At 59.1% G+C, this 21,543-nt stretch overlaps 1 protein-coding gene across 5 annotated transcripts in view; it reads left to right on the top strand.

The window, feature by feature from the left end:
• COL5A1 (collagen type V alpha 1 chain) overlaps nucleotides 1–21,543 on the top strand; it is a 170,388-nt gene that overhangs the window by 55,045 nt on the left and 93,800 nt on the right. For all 5 annotated transcript variants that reach the window (XR_011533551.1, XM_070596216.1, XM_070596214.1 and 2 more), the window contains exons 5-9: nucleotides 14,827–14,958; nucleotides 16,205–16,342; nucleotides 16,860–17,111; nucleotides 18,159–18,326; nucleotides 18,564–18,620. Coding sequence is in view for 4 of the 5 variants with exons in the window: in XM_070596216.1 (XP_070452317.1) it covers nucleotides 14,827–14,958; nucleotides 16,205–16,342; nucleotides 16,860–17,111; nucleotides 18,159–18,326; nucleotides 18,564–18,620 (747 nt within the window). In the remaining variant the exon portion in view is untranslated. The remainder of the gene's footprint in view (nucleotides 1–14,826; nucleotides 14,959–16,204; nucleotides 16,343–16,859; nucleotides 17,112–18,158; nucleotides 18,327–18,563; nucleotides 18,621–21,543) is intronic.

Here is a 21,543-nt window from a genome sequence, read left to right on the forward strand (position 1 = left end):
GGCCCACGAAGGCTTCAGATTTGTTCCATGGAAACTGTGATCAGCAGTGCCTGTGCCGGCCCAGACGGGCTGATGCAACGCTGGAGGCCCGGCCTGTGCGATGACCTCATGCCGGCCTACAGTGGACTTTCCGATCTGTGGGTCTCCTGGGAGGATAGGCGCCGTGGCTCCAGAAGGGAATGTCACTGCGCGTCGACCCGCCAAGCTGCAGCGGCTCCGGAAGGAGGGCCCCGGGGACCGGCCGGGTCACAGCCAAGGAGGGAGGAGGGTCATTGGCTTTCCTGAAGGGGCAGGGCGTTGTGGCGGAAGCTCCTGGGTGCCGAGTCCCGCGGTCCTGCCTGCAGTGGCGGGGTCAGTGGCCGAGGGAAAGCCACCCGCCCAAGCTCAGGGCTCCTGTGTGGGCGCTGGAGGGCGAGGGGATCCTGTTGCGTTTGTGGGCTTCCTTACCATGACCAGCCGTCAGGGGATGTGGGGGGACTGCAGCCGAGCCCTGGTCCCCGCTTACCTTCTGCGCGGCCTTGGACAAGCCTGGGACTCAGTTTCCTCATCTGGAAAATGGGCTGTAAGGCTTGTGGTGAGGATGGAAGGAGACAATGCCTAACAAAGCCCTTAACACGGGGTCCATGACCGGCGAGCCAGCCCGAGGCGTCCATCTGCATCCAGGGATACTGTCTGAGGGCCGCTGGGCATGGGCACACCCATCACGGCCCGTTCTCCGGCTCTCTTGCCCACTCCGGGGAGGGTAGGCGCTTACTATTGTAATGCAGTCCTGATTGTTGTTCCTGCCGGCTTCGGGGAGATTCAGGAGGGGCGTGCAAGGGCCGCACACTCAGCTGGAGGGTGGAGGGGCTGCGTTCAATCCTCACCTGCATGGTCCCTCGTTCCTGGGCTGCTGTTGCGAGGCTGTGGGGTGCGAGGTGTCCCCTCCGAGGGGCAGGCCACACAGGAGGGCGGGGAGGGGACCCTCGGCCTCAGCGTCCCCGTGCCTCCAGGGTGGGAACCACGGGGAAGCCCTTTTGTTGCCTCTGGAGACTGGAGGGTGGGCTGGCGGGTGCTGGGTGCCCGGCCCCTGAGCGCGTGTCCCGGGGTGGGAGGGCCGGCGGCTGGCTGACGGCTGTGCGGAGCACCCGCGGGCGGTCTCTGACGCTTTGGCTCTGAGTCTCCGTTTCGGAGAATGTGGACAGTCCATCCTGGGCTCCTTTCCAGTCGGCGCCATCCTGCGTTTATTGGGACGCTCTCTCAGCGCTGGGAAGGGCAGGTGCTTGTGGGGCCCGCACCGGGCGGCCTCTGCTCCCTGAGGAGCCCCAGCGCTGGGCCGGTCAGGGGGGCTGGTTCAGAAAGCCTGAGGCCCCGAGATGGGGCGGGGGGCGGTTGCCTCCACAGGTAATCTCTCCCTTCTGTTTGGAGAAGCAGAGTAACAGTAACGCTCCCTCTTGGTGTCGAGGACGGTGCGTTCTGCCCTCACTGCCTCGTAGTCCGGTCCTGATGGTCGACTGGACAGTTCTTCCCAGCAGCCCGTGAGGTGTGCATTGCATTGGCTCCGCAGTGCACACGGGAGAACCTGGAGCCCAGAGAGGGAAAGCCACCTGCCCAAAGTCACGTAGCAGGGAAGTGCAGGGCTGGATTTTGGGCCCAGGTCTGGACCTTTCCCTGGATCAGGAGGACGTCTTGATTCTCAGGTGAAGGGATGAGGGGCATTGGGTCCCTGATGCCAGATTTCCATCCTTGTCCCTTTAGGCATCTGCCCTCCAGCCTGACAGAGCCCCTGCCTGCTCACTCCCCTCGTGAGGGTGACCCTCCAGCTGGCCCCTGGGCTCTGTCCCTCCCAGCCCCGAGGCCATGAGTGTCTCCACTCAGAGTGACCTCGCCTCCCTCCCGCCCCTCCCACCCTGGGCCCTGGCACTTCTCGCTTTCCACCTGGAGTCGCTGCCCTCTTCAGTCCCTGCTGGGTTTTCCAGGCCTCCCCAGCCACTCTCTGTCCAGCTGTGGCCAGTCCAGATGGTCTTGGTCCACAACCAGGTCCTTCGGAAAGGTCTTGGGGTGACCAGGCGGCAGTCAGGACTCGAGGGCCCTGGGAGGACTCTTGACCCTCATGGGGGCCTGGAATTCTACCAATCCGACGTCTGCAGGGCCGAGAGGCCTGCGGGCAGTTAGTGCTTCTGGGAGGCTGTGTGTGTGAAGCCACCTTCCAGAAACTGGGAAGTGCAGATGGTCCCCACGAGTTAGCCGCACTGGCTCACCCCGACCCTCTTGTGTCCGGAGAGCATTTGCCGTCAGGGTGGCCTGGGGTTGGGGCACAGCCCAGGACCTTGGCCGGGCTTGTGCCACAGGGCCTTCCTGCTCACGATAACTCTGCCTTCTCCATTCGGCTCAGTGCAGAGCCTACTCTGAGGCGGAACCGATGGCAGACAGCATTTGGAGCAGCCCTGCCTCTAAAATCAGCCCCCACTGCTGCCCGGCCCCCCAGCGGGATGTGCGTGTCCTGCATGCAGGGGGGAAGCCTTCCGCTGGTCGTGGGTTTGCAGAAAGACCCCGAGTCAGGTCTGACTGTCAGCGAGGACGCCAGTTACTCTCCTCTTGACAGAATGAGACTCAGAAAGGTCTTTCAGGCTGGGACCATGTTCTAGAGCCAAGGAAATGAAATTCAGTAAGGATAAATGTGAATTTCTGTAGCCGGGTTCAAAACGATCAATTGTGCAAGTGCAGGGTGGGGAGATGTGGTGGTATATTCTTCCCACGGAGAGTGTAGGGATTTGTGGCTGTCCAGCCCGTTAGTGACCATGCTTCACATGTTAGTGATGCGGCTTCACAGTCATACATTCAGAACAGAGGGCAGGATGATCGAGGGTCTGGACCTTGCCCTGCGGAGGCTGAGTTTCAGACCTGAGGTCTGAGTCTAGGATGGGGAAGGCAGGAAGGAGAGGGAGTTGGTGCCCGAGGGTGGAGGGCCTCGTCCGGGGGGATGGGGATGAGGTGGTGGCAGAGTGAGCACCACGAATAGGACCTTCATGAATGTGAACCTTTAGCATCCACCTCCAGGGCCGAGCTCTGAGGCCTCCCCCTCCAGGATGCCTTCCTTGACCTCCCCAGGCAGAGTCAGTTACTCCGTCACCTGGGCTGCCTTCAGAGGACACACTAAGAGTTTGAGGCTTGAGGTTAGGGATGCTGATTTATTCATCTTGGTGTCCATAGGCTCGTCCTACAGGGGCTAAAAGTGCTGATTGAATGGGAGAAAGAATGAACAGTCACAGCTGACTGCCTTCGTTTGGGAAATGCTTTGGCAGAGCTCGAGAGCTGATGGTGATGGTGATGATGGTGGTCACGGGGGTCGTGGGAGAGTGATGATGGTGATGATGCTAAGAATGATGGTAATGGTGGTGGTGGTGATGGTGGTGATGTTCATGATGGAGATGGTAGTGATGATGACAGTGGTGGTGGTGGTGGTGTGGTAGTAATGGTGGTAGTGATGGTCATGGTGATATTGCTGATGGTGATGGTAGTAATGGTGGTCATGGTGGTCATGGTAGTGATGATGGTAGTAGTGGTGATGATAGTAATGGTGGCAATGGTAATAATGGTGGTGATGATAGTGATGGTGATGGTGATGATGGTAGCAATGGTAGTGACGGTATTAATGTTGGTGGCAATGATGATAGTAATGGTGGTGATGGTGTTGATGGTGGTAGTGATGATAGTAGTAATGGTGGTGATGGTGGTGGTGGTGATGGTAGTAATGGTGGTCATGGTAGTAATTGTGGTGGTGATGGTAGTAATATGGTGAAGGTAGTAATGGTGGTGATGATGGTAGTAATGGTGATGATAATGGTAGTAACGGTGATGATGGCAGTAATAATGGTGATGGTGGTAATGGTGGTGGTGATGGTGGTAATGGTGGTGATGATAGTAAAGGTAGTGGTGATGGTGGTAGTAATGGTGGTGATGGCAGTAATTGTAGTGGTGATGGTGGTAGTAATGGTGGTGATGGCAGTAATTGTAGTGGTGATGGTGGTAGTAATGGTGGTGATGACAGTACTCATGGTGGTGATGGTGGCAGTACTAGCAGTGAAGGTAATGATGGTGGCAGTGATGGCGGTTGCTCCTGATTCATCCAGCCCTGACTGAGAGCCAGACCCACCAAGCGTGCTGTGCGTACCGTCACACTTGGTGCTCAGGACACTTCTGTGAGGTGGATTTTATGATTCTCTTTACAAATGAACAGATAGAGGCCTGGAGAGATCAAGTGATGCACTTAAGGCCCCACAGCTGGCAAGGGAGGGATCTGGCACCTAGGCCACTTGTGGTCAATGCCTCACCCCTCTGTGCAGTGGCGCCCAGGGTCCATGTGCCCTCCTCTGAGGAGCTTGTCACAAAGCACGTGTCCCTGTGCTCGGCGATCTCCACGTGCTCCGTGTTCAACCCAGCGTCCCCAGGCTTGCTGCTCTGAAAGTCTGGAGGAGAGGAGGGTGGGACAGCTTCACTCATGTGCTGCCCAGGTGACAAGTGTGGACCCTTGGACCTGGGACTTGGCTGGTCATCTAAATGTCCAGAGTGACATCGCTAGAGCCACACAGCTGATGAGGGAAGGATGTGAGGTCTGTGCTGTTTACAGAGTCTCTTGGGTTTTGGAGGAGGTGGGCCTGTCAGCCTGGCCCCTGCCGCTGGCTCTGCTGCCCTGTCCCTTGGTCTGGGGACAAGGTGTCCCCTGTGCCCCTGGCCCCGTCCTGGAGACTCAGGTGTGGGCAGTAGTCATGGTGGTGGTGATGGCAGTAATGGTGGTAGTGATGGTGGTAGTAATGGTGCTGATGTTAGTAATGGTGGTGGTGGTGGTTCTGATGGTGGTGGTAATGGTGGTGATGGCAGTAATGGTGGTGGTGGTGATGGTGGTGATGGCAGTGATGGTGGTAGTGATGGTGGTGATGGCAGTAATGGTGGTGGTGGTGATGGTGGTGATGGTGGTAGTGATGGTGGTGATGGTGGTAGTGATGGTGGTGATGACAGCTGTCATGGTGGTGGTGATGGCAGTAATGGTGGTAATAATGGTGGTGATGGCAGTAACGGTGGTAGTGATGGTGGTGATGACAGTTGTCATGGTGGTGATGATGGCAGTAATGGTGGTGATGGCAGTAATGGTGTTGGTGATGGTAGATTAGACCTGCGTTTGACCTGCACAGCACAGTTGTGAGTAGACTCGAGCCCAGACACCCTGGAGCAGCACCTGACTGGTGGTGCAGGTGAGAACTGGGCTGGGACCGGAGACAGCCGTGTCGTGGGGGGAAGGTCACAGACGTGGACTGGCGAGGCATGACCTGGGGTGGGGGCAGCAGGAGGTGGTTTCCGACTACGTGGACATCTTTCTTTAACACTCACCTGAATAGTGTTAGACTCGCTCGCAGACTGTGGTACACGGAAAATCATGGCCTCAGTGGTCTCGACCTCCCCTGCCTGGAGGCCCTTCCTCTTCCGTTGTGTGCTGCCTGGATGAAAATCTCACAGCAGGATTTCAAATGTGATTTGTTTGGGCCTCAAGAGCTTGCACAGGGGAATTGGGTGGCCTTTGCTATGTGAAGTCTCCGGGGACATCAAGGAAGCGACTCATAGAAGGGCCCCCCAGCATTCGCCTTCCCACTGCAGGCTGTCAGAATCCTCCAGGTTCCCCGGGGAGGAAATCTTTGCCGGGTGGATGGTGACGGTCCGTGCCTGTGCACATCCCTGGTGCTCTGCGCATGTGTGAGCTGATTCCCCGGTCCTTCTTGGGCAATGCACTGCTGCCCCAGCTCCTGTTCGTGGGACCACAGCAGCTCCACCCTCCCCACAGCCCCCCAGGCTGGCGTCACCTCCCCCTTGTTGTGCAGACGTGAAGCCATGGCTCCACACCTTTTGGGAATGCACCTAAGTTCCTCTGGTCTGGGTGGAAACCCAGGTGTGCTGCCCCCAGAGCCCCGGGGCTCCCACCACCTTCCTCTGCCTGTCCGGAGAGAGCCAGCCAGGGAGGCCTGCACCCTCTCTGAGCCCTGCCCAGGGCACACCGACTCGGACTGGCTGCCTTTTTGCACATCGGTGCAGATTTGTGGCCAGACCCCACGGGCAGCAGGAGAGTCGACGCTTCCCTCTTGGGTCTGCTCCACGGATGGCTGGCTCGCTGGCCACCTCTGCACCCCCAACCCCGCCCGCGCTGCCCCCGGCAGCCTCGAACAAGAAGCGTCTGTCTTCTCGAATTATCTCTGTGTCTCCATTTAGGAGCGTGCCGTGCGCTGGCTAAAATTAGACTGCAGAATCCACGGGAAAGCCGAGCGTGCGGCGCGGTCCCTGGGGGCCTGTTTGGGTTGGACCAGGAGGGTCGTGGTGCCAGGCGGCAGCGGCGGGGCTGGCTTCCCCAGGGACCCGTGGGATTTTTGTTGAAGGGAGGCATGCAGCATCAGATGGCAGGGAGAGGAAATGAAGAGCTGGCTGGCCGTCAGAAGGGGCAGCCACACGCGCTCGCGGGGCTGGCATATGCCGAGTGAGCGCCTCCCTCATCTGGATGAACCTGACGTTTTCCAGCTCCGCAGCCCCCGAGGTTGCAAAGCTCTCCAACGAAAACTCTGCAATTTCCTCAGCTCAGAGCAGAAACGCGGGCCGGGTGAAATCTCATTATTGGAAAAGGCAGAACTGGTTCCTTCCCCAAAGTGCTCCCGGCTCAGCGAGGGCCAAGGACAACACGCGCCCTGCTGCGTCCACGTGGCTGGTGGCTTCGCGGGCCACCTGGCCTGTCCTCAGCAGGAAGATGGAGGGAGCGCCGATTGCCGCCTGGGGCATCGAGGCCATGCAGCAGAGCGGAGTGGCTGTGTTGACCACCAGGCATGGTGCAGAAGCTTCTAGGGGCCCAGCAGAGCTTTATTATCCTGTCAGGGCAGAAATCAGGCATGTGAAGGGAGAAACCGACCCTCCTTAGAGTAAGGATGGAGTTAAACAGCAGGCACCTGCTTCTCTGGGCAGCAATTTGGGCCCCACGGGGGAAGCTGAGCAGGGCACTGGGTCTGGGGCTTGGCATTAGAGCAAAACTGAGTGGCTGAAGGGTCTGGCTTGGAGTCCGAGGCATGGATTCAGAATCAGCCTGCATTCACGAGGCTGGGGGTTGGTACCTGCCCCCACGGAGGGCTGCCTGGATGAGGTGACAGCGTTCTTTATGGGAACTGGAAGCCCGAGGTGGTCGTATGCACAGGATATGCCACTTGAGCGCCAAGGAGACCATGCAGCTCTGGGGTGGGACCTGCAGCGTGGGGACCCGAGAGCCCCAACTCTGTGCCCGTTGAGAAGGACGCTGCCTCTCTGGGCCTCAGTTTGTGCCATCTGTGAAATGGGGCTGAGAGAGGGGAAATGAGGCTCGGCTCCCTCCTGGAGAGGCTGTGAGTGTGGGCAGGCGCTCACCCCTGTGAGCACAAAGGAGGCAAGAAGGAGTCACTGTCCCCGAGATGCAGTGAGGGCTAGCACCGTGACACACTGAGGCACCTGGTGGGCAGCACAGGCTGAGAAAGGGATCAGGGCGGTACGAGGAGCTGTAGGACCTGGTGGGCTGTTGCTGAGGGAGGGGACTGAGTCCTAGGCCCCTCACTGTCACCCCAGTGCCCTCCTTAGGTCAACAGCCCCCTCTGTGCTGGGGCCCGTACGTGACCTCATGGAATCCTGATGTATGTGGGAGCCAAGACGCCTGTGGTCAGGCGATGAATCGGGCCTGAGTGCCTTCCTGCTCCTGGAGAGAGAAATGGCGCTGCCAGGAGGCTCAGGGCTGGTGGGAGGAGCTGCCTGCACACCAGGCGGGGAAAGAGCAGCATCAGCGGGTGCTCGGTTGGGAGTGAACTGTAATGTGCGTACTCACTTTGTCCCGAGGGTCCTCAAGCACGGGGGCCTCTTTCTGTTGCCGTTCAGATGTAGGTCACCCAGACCAGCAGGTCACACAAAGGCCGTCCTCTGCATTGCATGTGCACACTTGCACACATGTATGCACACACACATGCATACACATATGCACACATGCATGCACACAAGTACACACATGCGTGCGGGTGCACACATGCACGCACAGACACCCCAGACAACCCCAGATCCTGCAAGTGGGCCATGGGTCTGCGAGTTTGGGGGTTGCTAGGCTGCCTCTGGGGCAGGGAGCAGCAGGCTCTTCCAAGATTGAGGCCAGGTTGCTGGAGGGTTCCTTGGGGTCAGGGCCTCCCCACCCAAGAGGGCTGCTGGATCGGAGAAATCCTGAGGTGCCCTCAGTGTCTCTGGAAGGGCCAGGGTTCTGCCCGCCAGCAACTCTGACCTGTGGCCAGCCTCACAGAGCTGGAGTCCAGCTCCCAAAAGGCCCAGGTGGGGTCCTGAGAGACTGCAGGCTGGTGCTGCAGGCTACTCGCTGTGTGTGGTCCTTGTAGCCACAGGTGCGCACCCCGACCCAGCCCCGGCTCCAGGCTTCTGCCCAGTCCCCCCAGAACACAGACACACCCGAGCCTGGGGCTGGCCTGCTGACTGTGCCCACTGGTCCCTGATGGGCTGCGGGCTGTGGACAGCAGCGGCCCTTGTTTCCAGGTCCCCAGCACCTCCCACCAGCACCACTGGGAAAGACTCCCTCGGGAGACGGGGCTCGTTGAGTGAGTCTCAGGGTCTGTGGTTTGGAGCTTGGTTGCACGTCACACAAGCATCCTGAAAATGCTCTCAAAACACTGTCACAGAGTTGTGATCCATCCTTTTCACATTTGAAAGGCAGTATGGACCAGAATTAGGGGCAACCGAGGCGGTATGCTGTCTCGGAGTCAGGTGGTGGCTCCCGGAACCCTGGGTTCAGAAGAATTCTGAGGTTGCATCTGGGCTTGACAAGAAAAAGGACAGTGAGAGACAAGCTCCCCGCACAGGGCACACAGGCCTCCAGCTTCCCCACCCCCCAGAACAGACTCCAAGTCCAGGGGAAGTTGAGTTGAATAAGCAGAGCACGCGTCCTGGCTCTGCAGCATCTTGGCGGCAGGGTATTCTCTGCCTGGTCCACACGGGGGTGGAGGCGGCCAGGGGAGGCTGGGGTTCCTTTGGCTCAATGGGGAGATGAGGCTCCCAGAGGCTGCGGCCTGTCTGGGGTTGCTCGGCTGGTGGATGGCTGGGCTGGGACAGTCTCGCACATGCCCCCTTGCTTCAGAGACAAGTTAGCTGGCTCTGAGTTGATGTTCTAGAAGGAACAGTGCATGCCCAGGAATTCCTGCGGCCTCACTGGGGACGAAAGGATGGTGCTCTCTGGGGGGCTGCCTTTGGCCCGAAATGTAGGGTCAGAGCTTGTCTGAAGACTGTAGGGGCCTTTCTCAGTCCTGCTGCACCTTAAAATGATCAGGGCTCCATGGATCCCGAACCCTACGCTCCGCCCCAGAGCCCGTGTGTCGGAGTCTCTGAAAGGGGCCTCGGTTCCACGGGGGTCCACTGCTGGGCATGGGGCAAGAGAAGATGGGACTTCTCTCTGCCCTGGACCCCTCATGGCATTTACAGGGTCAGTGAAGGTCACGAGTACCCACTTGACACCTCCTCCAGGAGCGCCCAGTGCCCCCCGTGGTACCCCACCCAAGCATTGACGGTGCCCCCAGCACCCCGTAGTGCTTTTGGGTCCAGCAACCATCTCGTCTCTATCAGAACAGTTTTCATCCACAACTGAGGTAAGAGAGCTGGGAGACTCGCCGAGGTCCCACAGCCCCAGGGACAGGGCGGGAGTCGTACCCGGCTCTCTGGCTTTGTGGTCCTCATGGAGCATCCAGGGTGCAGGGCTCCTGTGTGCAGGGAGGAGGCGGTAGGTTGGCTGGAAGGAGCCCTGGAGGAGGCTCTGGGTCCAGAGCTGACCCAGATTCCTTTGGGCTTTGAGCACGAGCCTTAACGTCTGTGCCTCAGTTTCCCCTTCTCCACCATGGGGAGGGGGATGGATAGACCCCTGCCGTCTGAGGGACACGCCCAGAGAACAAATGGGCACGTTTTTTGGTGTGAGACCCCACTGGAGGATTTCGGGGGATTTTACACAGGTCCGGGCATTTGCAGAGGACAGTGAGCACTGGAAACGAAGGGGGCTTCTTGCTTGCATGGGCGGCTGCGCTGGGTCCTCCGCTGAGCCCGGTTCACTCTGCTGCAGTCTGGGGGAGTGCGCGGCACAGGCAGGGCCCCGGGGCTGGCCGAGAGCTGGATCAGCATGAACGTGCACTTGGATTCCAGAGCCCCGGGGTGAGTCTGTGGGAAGCACCCTGCTCCACGCCCGCCCATGATGTTTATGCCCCAGCCTCTAGCCGTGCTCGCCGCCTGATGTGTGGGCAGCGCGTGCCACCTTGTGCAGGATTTCCAAGGTCTGGCGCTGGGTCGGGCGCCCCGGGATACAGGCCGCAGAGATGTGTGGGCACGTCCACAACCCGAGGCTTTGGGCTTTCTGGGGAGCCAGGCCCTTTACCAGACAGGGGTATTCCAGCGTGCTGGCTGCTCGATCGAGGGGCATCGAGTGCCAGCAGCCCCAGCTGCTCCCCAAATGCCCTGAGCATCCTCTTCCTTCCAGCAACTGCATTTGGAGAACATAGATTCAAATGTCAAGCTGCCAATTGAAAGGAGAAAATATTATATTTGAATTGGAAGAAATTTGAACTGGAAGTCATGTTTTTTAATAAAAATGTGTGGTTTTGATTCACTATCCTGTCATATGGTTCTCATCTGCTGGAGAGTTTAAAACGTGGGCCAGGAGCCTCTGACATCCAAAGGGAAGAGAGGGAGAGAAGGAGAGAGAGAGAGAGTGAATGAGTGGCTCTGCCAGTCAAGGGAGATGGAGGGCATCATGACCTTGGAGAGTGAAGCTTCTGGTTTGGGTGCTGGCCTGGGGAGAACATGTGAAAGGCTTAGGTGTGGGCGAGTGCGGCGCCTCTCCTGCTCTTCCCTCTCACGATGCCCCCAGTTGGCTGTGGTGGGGCCTGGGGGCCAGGGGCAGCAGCAGGCAGCTCCTGCTTCATTCCCACTCTTCCTGAGAGGGACAGGACTAGAGGCAAGATGGCAGAGGGGCTGCAAACTGTGCCCCGTGCGAGCTGTGGCCGGGCTGTGGTCCAGGGACACTGACAGAAGGAGGGTCCGTCTGTGTGCATGGCCAGAGGCAGAGCTGGACGTGCGGGCTGACCCTAGAAAGAGGAGCTCTCCACTCCTCAGAGCCGTCTGTGTGGAGACAGGTCTGCCTGGGGCATTCGGAGCTCCTCGCTCATCATTGGGCGTTTCAAACCCGAGTTGGGGGCCCCATATCTGGAACCATGCCTCAGGATCAGGTAGGAATGGGCCTTTTCTGGACTCGAGGATTGTCAGCCAGTTGTCCTGCCGAGTCACCCTACTTCACCCCTTCTCTGGGTCAGTTTTCCCACAGAGCCTTTGGGAGGCTGAGGAGGGTAATGGGTCCTGTCCCCAGAGCAGTGCACACCACCAGCACCTTGTTTCACAGACCCCAGGAGGCCAGTTGGGGACCCATGCTTAGTGACTTTGGATGGCACGCCCCCCTAGCCGTGGTCCAGAGATGAGAGTCCACATCTGGTCCCTTCCTGTGCCTCTCTCTACCTTCCCGGCACAGCCCAGGGTCTGGCACAGAGAAGGGGCTCGCACACCTTCAAATGAAAGGCAGGGAGGATGCAGCGTCCTTGCTGCGGCCTGTGGTTCTGACGTGCAGTATGGACACCACCTCCTTTGGCTCAAGCTCACGGGCCCTGCGTTCTCTTGCTCCACTTGTGGCTCTGCCTTTCAGGAGCAGTCCACGTCTTTTGCTGGACCATGGCAGAGCAGGGCCAGAAAGAGGTGGTGGACTTGTGGGGGCATCAATGAAAGCCAGATGAATACATGGTCTGGGTATGCATGTGATCTTATCTGTGGGATACAAGTTAAGCCCAAGGTGCTCGGGAGAGTGTGGGCACTGCCAGGCAGTGTTCTGGGCCATGACTGCATCTCCCGTGTGTGATGTAGTGGTTGACACTTAGTAGGTGCTCACTAATTGCTGTTGAATGAGTTGATGGATGGTGGGTGGATGGATGAATGGAAGGATGGTTGGATGGATGAATGCGTGGATGGATGGGTGGGTGGGTGGGTGGATGGATGCATGGATGATGGGTGGTGGATGGATGCATGCATGGGTGGATGGATGGATGAGATGGATGGATGGTAGATGGATGCATGCCTGCGTGGATGGGTAGGTGGTTGGATGGATGGAGGGTGCGTGGATGATGGATGGTGGATGGATGCATGCCTGCGTGGATGGGTAGGTGGTTGGATGGATGGAGGGTGCGTGGATGATGGATGGTGGATGGATGCATGCATGGATGGATGGTGGGTGCGTAAGAAAGAGCTGGGCTCTTTGCCTGCAGTAAACATGCCGGCCTTTTCTCCCCTCCTCGTATGCTGAGAGGCATTTCCTGTTGAGAGCCCTCTGAGCTCCTCTCGCTGGCGCCTTGGCCTCCCCCACTGGCGCCTCCTTGTGAGCCCGTTTGCCTCTCTTTCAGAAGTGTTGCCCTGAATGCAGTGGTCTCCTCCCTTCCCTCCCCACGTGTGTGCTGCCAGGTTCCCGCTCCTCATCCACCTGGGAACTCTGCAGCCTCTGGACTCCTCCAAATCCTCCCTCCCCTCGAGACTTTTTCTGAGCAGCCTGCCCCCCTTGATCTCAGTATCTTTAATCCTTCTTACTGAGCACCTTCTGTATACAAGAGTGTTGCCTGGGGGACTTTTAGCCTCCTCTACTTGGTGAGGTGGATATTACCGCTTTTGTGCTCATTTTTCATGGAGCAAAAGCAGAGCTCAGAGAGGTGAGCAGAATTACTCTGGGCCACACAGCTAGGAAGTGGCTGTGTGGACATGCTCTTGCCCTGTGTGCCCCTGTGGGCTGGGATTCCCTCTGCCCTTGGCAGCCGTTTCATATGCCACGTCATCCCTGGTCTGTCCGGTGGGCAGGTCTCCCCTTCCATCCAAGGTGCAGCGCTGGACCCAAATCAAGGCTCTCCCTGGAGGAGAGCCGTCCCCAATACAACGACTGGGGTGTGCAGACAAGGCTCGCAGCAATGAAGGTCCCCCAGCCCCGCCCAGCCCCTCGCACCCAGGGCCCTAGGCATGCAGGGTGACTTGACGGAGCCAGGAGCACACAGCAGGAAGCTGCCTCAGAGCTTCCGGGTCCGTGAGCCAGAGCAGAGGAGTCTTCCTGGTGGAGGTGAGTCTGTCACCAGGTGCCAGGCCCAGAGGTGGGCCTCTGTGAGGCCTGAGTGAGTGAAGGTGCAGATAAACCATGAGAATGTCCTACCTCCGGGTGCAGCCCGTGGCGCCTTGACCCCGCAACCCACTGGATGAGGGTTTCACAGCGGCATCAGGGCCTGTCCTTTACTGTCACACATAACGTATTCTGGAAAAAGTGCATGCACGGTGAGCAGCTGCGTTGAGGCGGGCACATGGCGGGACGGGCTCAGGCCCAAGGAATCGACTCCTGGCACAGCTCCCGATCACCCCCACCTGGGGCCCCCTCTCTGAGACTGAGAGCCAGCAATCAGCACCTTCTTCCACGTTGTTTCCTCCTTCGAGCTCAGCGGGCCATGCAGTGATGGGTGTGTGCGAGCTGCATCAAGCTGGCCCCGCCCAGCTGCTGTGTGACTGCAATGCTGGGCAGGTGACCTCTCGGGGCCTCGGTTTTCTCGGCTGCAGAATGGGAGTTAATAGAACATAATTCATAGGGTTCTTGTGGGCACCAAAGGATGACGGCGTGCACCTCCCTTGCCTCGTGCCTGATCTTTAGTAAACACCATCTAAACGTTAGTCATAATAAAATCTTTACTGTAGCAGTTGGTTTATATCCATCTGATTGGGCCCAAAAGCCCCTCTGCCTCGGGTCTTTGAACGTTTGGTGATGCTTATGAGACCCGGGCTCCTTAGTCCTGGTAGAAGCCCTTTCATGTCTCTACTGTCTGTACGTCTTGGTGAGAGCAGATGGAATAAAATGGTTGCATGCTCTTCCTAGCTGACACGTGGGACCGTTGGCTGCCAGGAGTCTGCCTTGAAAAGAACCAGAAAGTTCAGTGGCTGGTGGTGTGGGTTCGTCCATGTTGTGGCGTGTGTCGGTGCTTCATTCCCTTTTACGGCTCGTTAATATTCCGTTGCGTTGTCGGACGACACTTGTTTATCCCTTCGTGTGTGGATGGATGCTTGGGCTATTGTGATTAGAGCTGCTGTGAACATGGGTGTGCATGACTTGTTGGAGTCCCTGTTTGCAATTCTTTTTTGGGTGAACTCATTTGAGTGAATTGTCCAGGTGCCTGTCTTAGTTCTTAAGCTTGGAATTGCTGGGTCATAGGGCATTTTACTGCTTTAAAAACACACAACGCTCGCCCGTGGTTGGGGGTGATGGGGAAGGAGGGAGGGTACCTCCAAGCCCTCACAGTTTAGGGTGGAGGAGTTTACAGGCTGCGTTTATCACCCATGGTAGACAAAAGGTCTGAGCACTGGCCTGGCACCTGACAGGTGCCCAACAGGCGTCTGATGAAGGGATGGATGGGTGGTTGGGTAGGTGGATGGTAGATGGATAAGTGGGTGGATGGATGGGTTGCTGGCTGAGTGGATGATGGATGGATGGGTAGATGGACGGATAGGTGGGTGGACGGATGTGCAGGTGGGTGGTTGGGTAGATGGATGGGTGTTTGGGTGGGTGGGCAGGCCAGCCTGGCTTGAGTGGCTCTTGGAGCCAGCAGCTCCTGGAGAGGAAGGCTGGCCATCGGGACAAGCTCCTCTGGTCTCCTGGGCCACATGAGTCCACTGTGTGCTGCTTGTTCAAAGGCTTTTGTTCTTTTCCAGGGTGACATCCAGCAGCTGCTCTTCGTCTCAGACCACCGGGCAGCTTATGATTACTGCGAGCACTACAGCCCCGACTGTGACACTGCAGTCCCCGACACCCCCCAGTCGCAGGACCCCAACCCAGATGAATATGTGAGTGAGCTCCAGCTGGATTCCTGGTGGGGGTGTCAGGCAGGCAGGGTGGAGGTGGAGGGACACAGAAGCCGTGGGACCCTTGTCTTAAATAAACGCACTGGGCGAGAATATGAGTTGACCCAGGAGACAACTGCGGGGTGCCTGACTCACTCTCCGAACCAGTCTGTGCTCCCAAAGCGATGCAGGCACAAAGGATATTTGTAAAGAGCCTTCCACACGGGTTTCTAGATGATGAGGGCAAGGTGTCTCTCTTACCTTCTGGCTCACAGCCTGGATGGGGGCTTTGGAGTGGAAATGCCATGGTGTCCTCGTGGACCAGGTCTGCTGGGTGGCTTCTGGAGCTTTCCAAGTAGGGAGGAGCTCAGGACTGTTGGTTGCAGAAGGATGGGTCCTCTGATCCCCAGCGCGGCAGCGCCTGAAGGACAGCCCGCCCCGTGTTCCAGGAGCATGTCCAATACCTTCATCCTCTCACCGTGACCTGCTGTGGCCTGTGGGGCAGCCTTTCTCGTCCAGCTGCCCCCACACACCAGCAGACCCTAGGCTCATTTTACTTGTAGTTCTTTCTGCCGCTTTCCAATGAAAATCCTCTCCCAGCGCCTGCTCAGATTTGACTCCCCTTTCTTTTGGGTAGCATTCAGTCCTGCTCTGTACCTCTCCTCTGGGCCTCCCTCCTATCGCCCCGAGTCATGAAGCTGCAGGTCCACGGCCCAGGCACGTCCTAGCAACCCCGAGAATGGGCCTGGCTGGTGCGCCCAGCTGGGTTCCTGCGGCCGAGGCCTCCTGGCCGGCCCCTCCCACTTCCTCCAATGGAAATGGCTCTGAGGGCGAGACCTTCTCCTCTGTCACTATGAGGTCCCTCCTGTTGTGGTTTGGGGCTTCAGGGAAGGTCAGGGGGTTATCCTTAGTGACAGTGGCACTGCCAGCGTAGCCCATGGTTTGGCCAGTTGTCTGGCCCTTGGCTCTAAAGGATCCGAATGTCTGGAGCTTTTAGGACCCAACTCTCCTTGAAGGGGACCTAGGGTCCCCTGTTTCCTCCCCTGGGCTTCTTGTGGGGCTGGCTCAGCTTCCCGAGGAGCTGGAGGGGGAAGAACCCCATTCAGGGCCTCCTGGGGGACTTGTGCCTGCAGCTGGGCATGACTTTCTGGTGTCTGCTCTTCCCGGCTAAACCCGGAGGGTGAAGAAGGAAGCAGCCTGTCTGTTGATGGAGTCTGTCCTTCCTCACGTGGCCCTGATTTACTTTCAGTACCCGGAAGGAGAGAATGAAGGCGAGACCTATTACTACGAGTATCCCTACTATGAGGACACGGAAGACGTGAGCAAGGAGCCCCCCCCAACCAAGACGCCTGTGGAAGCTGCTAGAGAGACCACAGAGATTGCCGAGGTCAGGGCCGGGCGGGCTGCTGGTCCCTGGAGGCCAGGGTGTGGTGGGGGAGGACGAGAAGGAGCAATGGCAAGGGTGTGGGGGCCGTTTGGTGATGTGTGGAGACTGGGAGGAGGTGGGTGGGTACTCGGCAGGGGAACGAGTGACCCAGTGACCGAGTGACCATTTGTGCTTCGGGCCCCCGGGGAGATGGCTTTCCACAGTGACATGTGACATCAGGAAGCAGAAATGTGAAGGAGAGCAGTCCCCTCCCCAGAGCGTGGCCGGGACACTGGCCCATATTGCTCCAAGAGTCTGGAATGTTCTGTTCCTTTTGTTTTAAATTTCGACGTACGGTTCACTCTCCGCAAGTGCATTTTGCAGGGTTTCATCCACGCCCAGCTCTCTCCAGGGCCCACAGTCCCCAGGGCTCCCCGTCGGCCCATCGTTCCGTGCTCGGCCGCTCCCTCTCCAGCCGCAGAGCAAAGCCGAGCCCTGCTACCCGCTCCCTCACCGCCTCTCTCTGCCTGGCTCTCAGGAGCTGACACTGCCCCCCACGGAAGCCGCTCCGGTGACCGACGCCAGCGAGGGGCCTGGGAAGGAGGATGACGTGGGCATAGAGGACTATGACTATGTGCCCAGCGAGGACTACTACACGCCGCCCCCTTACGAGGACCTCAACTACGGCGAGGGCCTGGAGAACCCTGACGAGAACCCCGACCAGCTGCCCGAACCCAGGGCCAGGGCCGAGGTTCCCACCAGCACCGTCAGCACCTCCAACGGCTCCAACGTAATTGCCTCCCTTCCCATGGGCTTGGCCTGGGGAGGGGCCGGAGGGTCCCCTAGGCTCTCCTTCTCTGCTTCTTGCCTTGGGGATCCTGGGGTGGCTCCCCTGCACCCCGGCCCACCACACCCTGGCCCTTGGGGCCTTTGCCGCTGGGCTGTTGACATGCTCCGCAGGGATGCTGGGCCATTTTGGAAGCCCCGTCCTGCCGAGTCGACCTCAGGGTTGTCAGTTTTTCATCTGCAAAATGAGTAGAGTAAGCACCCCCCCCGCCGAGACCGAGAGCTCTTAGGGTTCCGTTGGAGACGGATGAGGACATGCATGTTTGCAGACAGTGTCCCTATGTGTGGCCAGGAGGGGTCAGGCTGGACAGGTACATGAACTGGGGATCTGAGCAGGCGAAGGAGAGGTGAGGTGGGGAGCCCTGGGCCCCACCACGGGCCTTCCCGCCAGGCTCACCTGCCTTAACTCTCCGCCAGTTCCCTGGAAGGTGGAGTCTGCCTCTCCATCTCAGTGTTCTCCTTATGGCATGGCGCTAATGACATCCGCCTCTTGGGGCTGTGGCCAAGTGTGCAGACTAGGGAGCAGTTTAGCACAGCCCATTGCACGGAGTGAATACTTAAAAATAGCCTACGTGATGCTGAAGTCTTGAGGGCCACAGAGCAGACACGCTGGGTTCAAATGGGTCCAAACCCCTCTGTCAGCTGGGGAGGCGTTAGGGACACGTCACTCCCAGGGTGGAGCCCCTGATGGCACTGACGTCCCCAGGTGCACGGTGCAGCCTGGTGTGGTGTGCCGGTCCCTGTGTAGCCCTAGTTTGCCATGCGGCCTTGGAAGGTTTGGGGTGACAGTTTCCTCAATGTGAGAGGAGGAAGATGTGTACAGAGGCCACCAGTGGCCCCAGGACCCTTACCAGCAAGTTAGGCTCCAGGCTCCAGGAGGCCACTGTCCCTGGAGACCCGAGGTTGTTCGGCCTGGAGCCCGAGAAGGGAGGGACGTCTGTGTCCAGTTGCCTGGCGTCCTCCAGTGACGCCTGCTGCCCCTCCCTCTCAGCCAGCTCCGCCTCCAGAGGAAGGGAGAGATGACCTGGAGGGTGAGTTCACCGAGGAAACCATCAAGAACCTGGACGAGAACTACTACGACCCTTACTACGACCCCACCGTCTCCCCGTCGGAGATCGGGCCGGGCATGCCTGCAAACCAGGACACCATCTACGAAGGGGTGAGTGGCTGGGAGGGTGCAGGCTCAGTGGGGCTCCTTCCAGGGTCGCTGGAGGGTGGCGCAGCTCTCCTGGGGCCCAATGGCAACGTGGCAGCCATCTTGCTCACCTCCCTCTCTGGGCCTGGGGAGGGGGGGCCTGGCTGTGAGCAGCCCCCGCTGAGTAAGCAGGGTGACTCAGACCTTCTGTTTGCTTCTCTCCCTCTCATTCTTTGTCCATCTGTGTTTGACGATCCCCAGATTGGAGGCCCACGGGGCGAGAAAGGTCAGAAAGGAGAGCCCGCTATCATCGAACCAGTAAGGACCTTTCCTCATTCTCTCTCTGAGACTGGCCGGGGTGGGGGTTGCAGCCCAGGGGATGTGGCCACACCTGTGGGACCCCTGTCCCTCTGTGCCCCGGGGCCACTGTGAAGAGCCATGTGACTTTGTGGACTCCACTCGCTGCTTATTGCTGAGACTTTGGAAAAGCCCTGAGGCTGGGGGAATGTTCTTAGACGTTATGGAGGTGGTGGCTGTGTGGCACGAATTGGCCCAAACTCTTTGCCCTGGACACTTAAATCTGAGCGTTGCTTTGCCTGTTGATTTTACCCTGATAAAAAGGAGACTGGGAACTCTGAAAAGGGGGCAGAGTCCCTCTGGAGGGGTCGGAGGGGGCTGGCGAGCACATGTTGCCAACGGGTGCTACGGATCTGGAGTCGGGATGGTTAACTGACTCTGCTCTCCGTGGCCGCTGTGCAGCCGTGTGGAGCAAGTTTCTGAAACAGGTGAAACATGGATGCGCTTAGAAAACCAAGTCAGGGGAGTTTAGTCAAACAGCCCCACGCTGAAGCGCCATTGGGGTAAAACTCGACGATGCTCGGTAACAGGGTCACGGGTGAGCCCAATAGGTACGACTTGAGCCTGTTGTAAAGTGCAGGCCACAAGGAGGAGGCTGCCTCTCGTGGGTCCGTGGGTGTGGGTGGGCCCCACTCTGGGCTGCAGCGTCCTCTGCCCCAGGGAGCTGTGCCTGGCAGGTAGCACCAGGGTCCACCCCGTGGCCTGAGAGCTGCTGAGGTCAGGGCCCTGACCCCCTGGTGGGCGAGGTGCCAGGCAATCGGCTGGGCAGGGCGAGGCTGCTGTAGCCACATGTGGTGGGCACTGCGGTGTGGGCCAGGGAGTGGCTCTGGCCACAAGAGGAGGGCCTGGCTGCCAAGGGCCCCCTCTGCCACGTTGCCCAAGTGCTGAAGGGAGGAGGCCGGTGTCCCGCACCGCAGCCGGACACAAGCTGAGGCCGGCTGTGGCTTCTGCTGCCAGGGCTCCGTTCCTGCAGCTGACTCAGGACATGGTCCTGGGGCTCCCAGCGCCTCCTGCTCTCGGGGTTCCGGGGATGGAGAATTGCAGGGATCTCCATCCGCCAGGGGAGCTGGGAAGGTTCTTGGAACCCCGACGGGTGGCACGTGGGAAGCGCTTGGCTCCATGGGGAGACCTGAAGCCCAGGGTCCCAGGCAGAGAAGACGTGTCCCATCTCTGGGGTGGAACTCCCAGGGGGCAGAGGTTCAGCAGAGCTCTCCCAGCTTGGCCCTCATCCCCGGCCCGTGGAAGCATCTAGATGACTGCAAAGGCTTGTGTGGCTCTGTGCTCTCCCTCCAGGCCTGTCCCAGGGGTGTGACCTGTTGGCTCCCACTGGGCCGTGGCCACTGGATGCACGTGTCCTTTCCTCAGGCTGGGAACACCCCCTTCCCAGTCCTCTCGGCGGGTCCAGGGAAGACAAGGCTTGTCTGAGAGTGGAGGATGGTGGGTACAAGGGTGCTGAAGGGGGTGCTAATGCCAGGTGGCCCCTTACTCTGGAACATGAGAAGTCCCCACAGCAAGTCCAGAAACAGGGAGAAGGGCCACCCATGGGGGCAGCGAGGTGCAGCCGGCAGCTCGGGTGGGGCCGTCCCAACAGCACGAGGCTGTGGCCGGGACTTGCTCCAGTCGGTGCACTGGGGCATTTGCAGAAGGCAAACCACCTGTGTCGCGTCTCTGTGGTCCGAGCCGTGCCCAGCTCGCAGGGTGTCAGGTCTGACTGTGACATTTTTCCAGCCGCTGACTTGGGGTGTCGTCCATGGTGTCCCCATCACTTCCATGAAAGGGGCGTCTTGCCTGGGAAGAAAGTGGGGCAGGTGGGTGTCCAGGCTCTGTGGAGTCCCGATGCCATCCCCTCAGTCTGGGAGGGGCTAGGCTGGTGCCTCTGTCCAGATAAGCTTCCTGTTCACTCACGTCCCCCAGACTGAGCTGACCCTGTGACCAGAGCTACGGTGTCCCGGCTACGGGGTGGAGTTGGGGTGTGGGTATTACTTGGGGTGCCCCACTGCCCAGTTTCCACTGCTCAGGGTGGGCCCGAGGGGAGGGCTGAGGACTGAGGAAAAAGACACAGTCCAGCACGGAGAGCCTGTCTCCAGAAAACCCGCCTCGTCTTCGTTGGGGGAAAGTGAGCCATGGGGATGCAGTTAGGGAAGTATTCCGCCGCCCCCCCTCCCCGTTCTGGCCCTGGTGCTCACTCCCATCCAGCCCCAGCCCATTCGGAGTGTCGGGGGGCCCTTGACCAGCCCCGCTGGAGACATTATGTAAACAGTTGAAATGTCTCAACCTGGAGCGTTACCAGCTGTCCTCAAAGTCTTAGCTTCCCATAAACAGATGGCTGAGTCCTGGGAGACGGCCGCCATGGGTCTAACTGCTGACCGCGCGGGTGTCCTGGCCCCGTGGAAGTTGGGTGGCTGTTTCTCCTGTCCCCCAACCTACCCCAGCGACCTCCCTCTGGGGAGATGTCACTCGCTGTCAGTTGAGCTCTTGGAACCAGCTCCTCCTCTCCATCCTTACCAGGGCCACGGCCGGCTGTTTCCCACTCGGGTCCGGCACCCTCTGTAATCCGTCAGCAACATCAGAGGCTCCTTAAAAGGACAGGAATCCACTCAGCCGAGAGGATTCAGTTTATCAGCCTCCAGGTGCTCCCGGCGGCCCTGGGACCTCAGGGACCGGGAAGTCCCCAGATTCAGTGGTTTCTGTTGCCTGGGGAATGTCTGTCAGAGGTGCAAGGTCACACCTGTGGTTTAAAAACTGTGTTTTGAACGTGCTATTTAGCAGATGGATGGACCTCCCCTAAGAACTGTCTTGCGTTCAGTGAAGGCTGAGAGCTCTCCTTGCAGTTCCTCTGCCCGGCTCGATTTCGAGACTGGCGTCTGTACCCGGTGGGGTATGG

Source organism: Equus przewalskii, chromosome 26 (genome assembly GCF_037783145.1).
Source record: "Equus przewalskii isolate Varuska chromosome 26, EquPr2, whole genome shotgun sequence".
Lineage (NCBI taxonomy): Eukaryota > Metazoa > Chordata > Mammalia > Perissodactyla > Equidae > Equus > Equus przewalskii.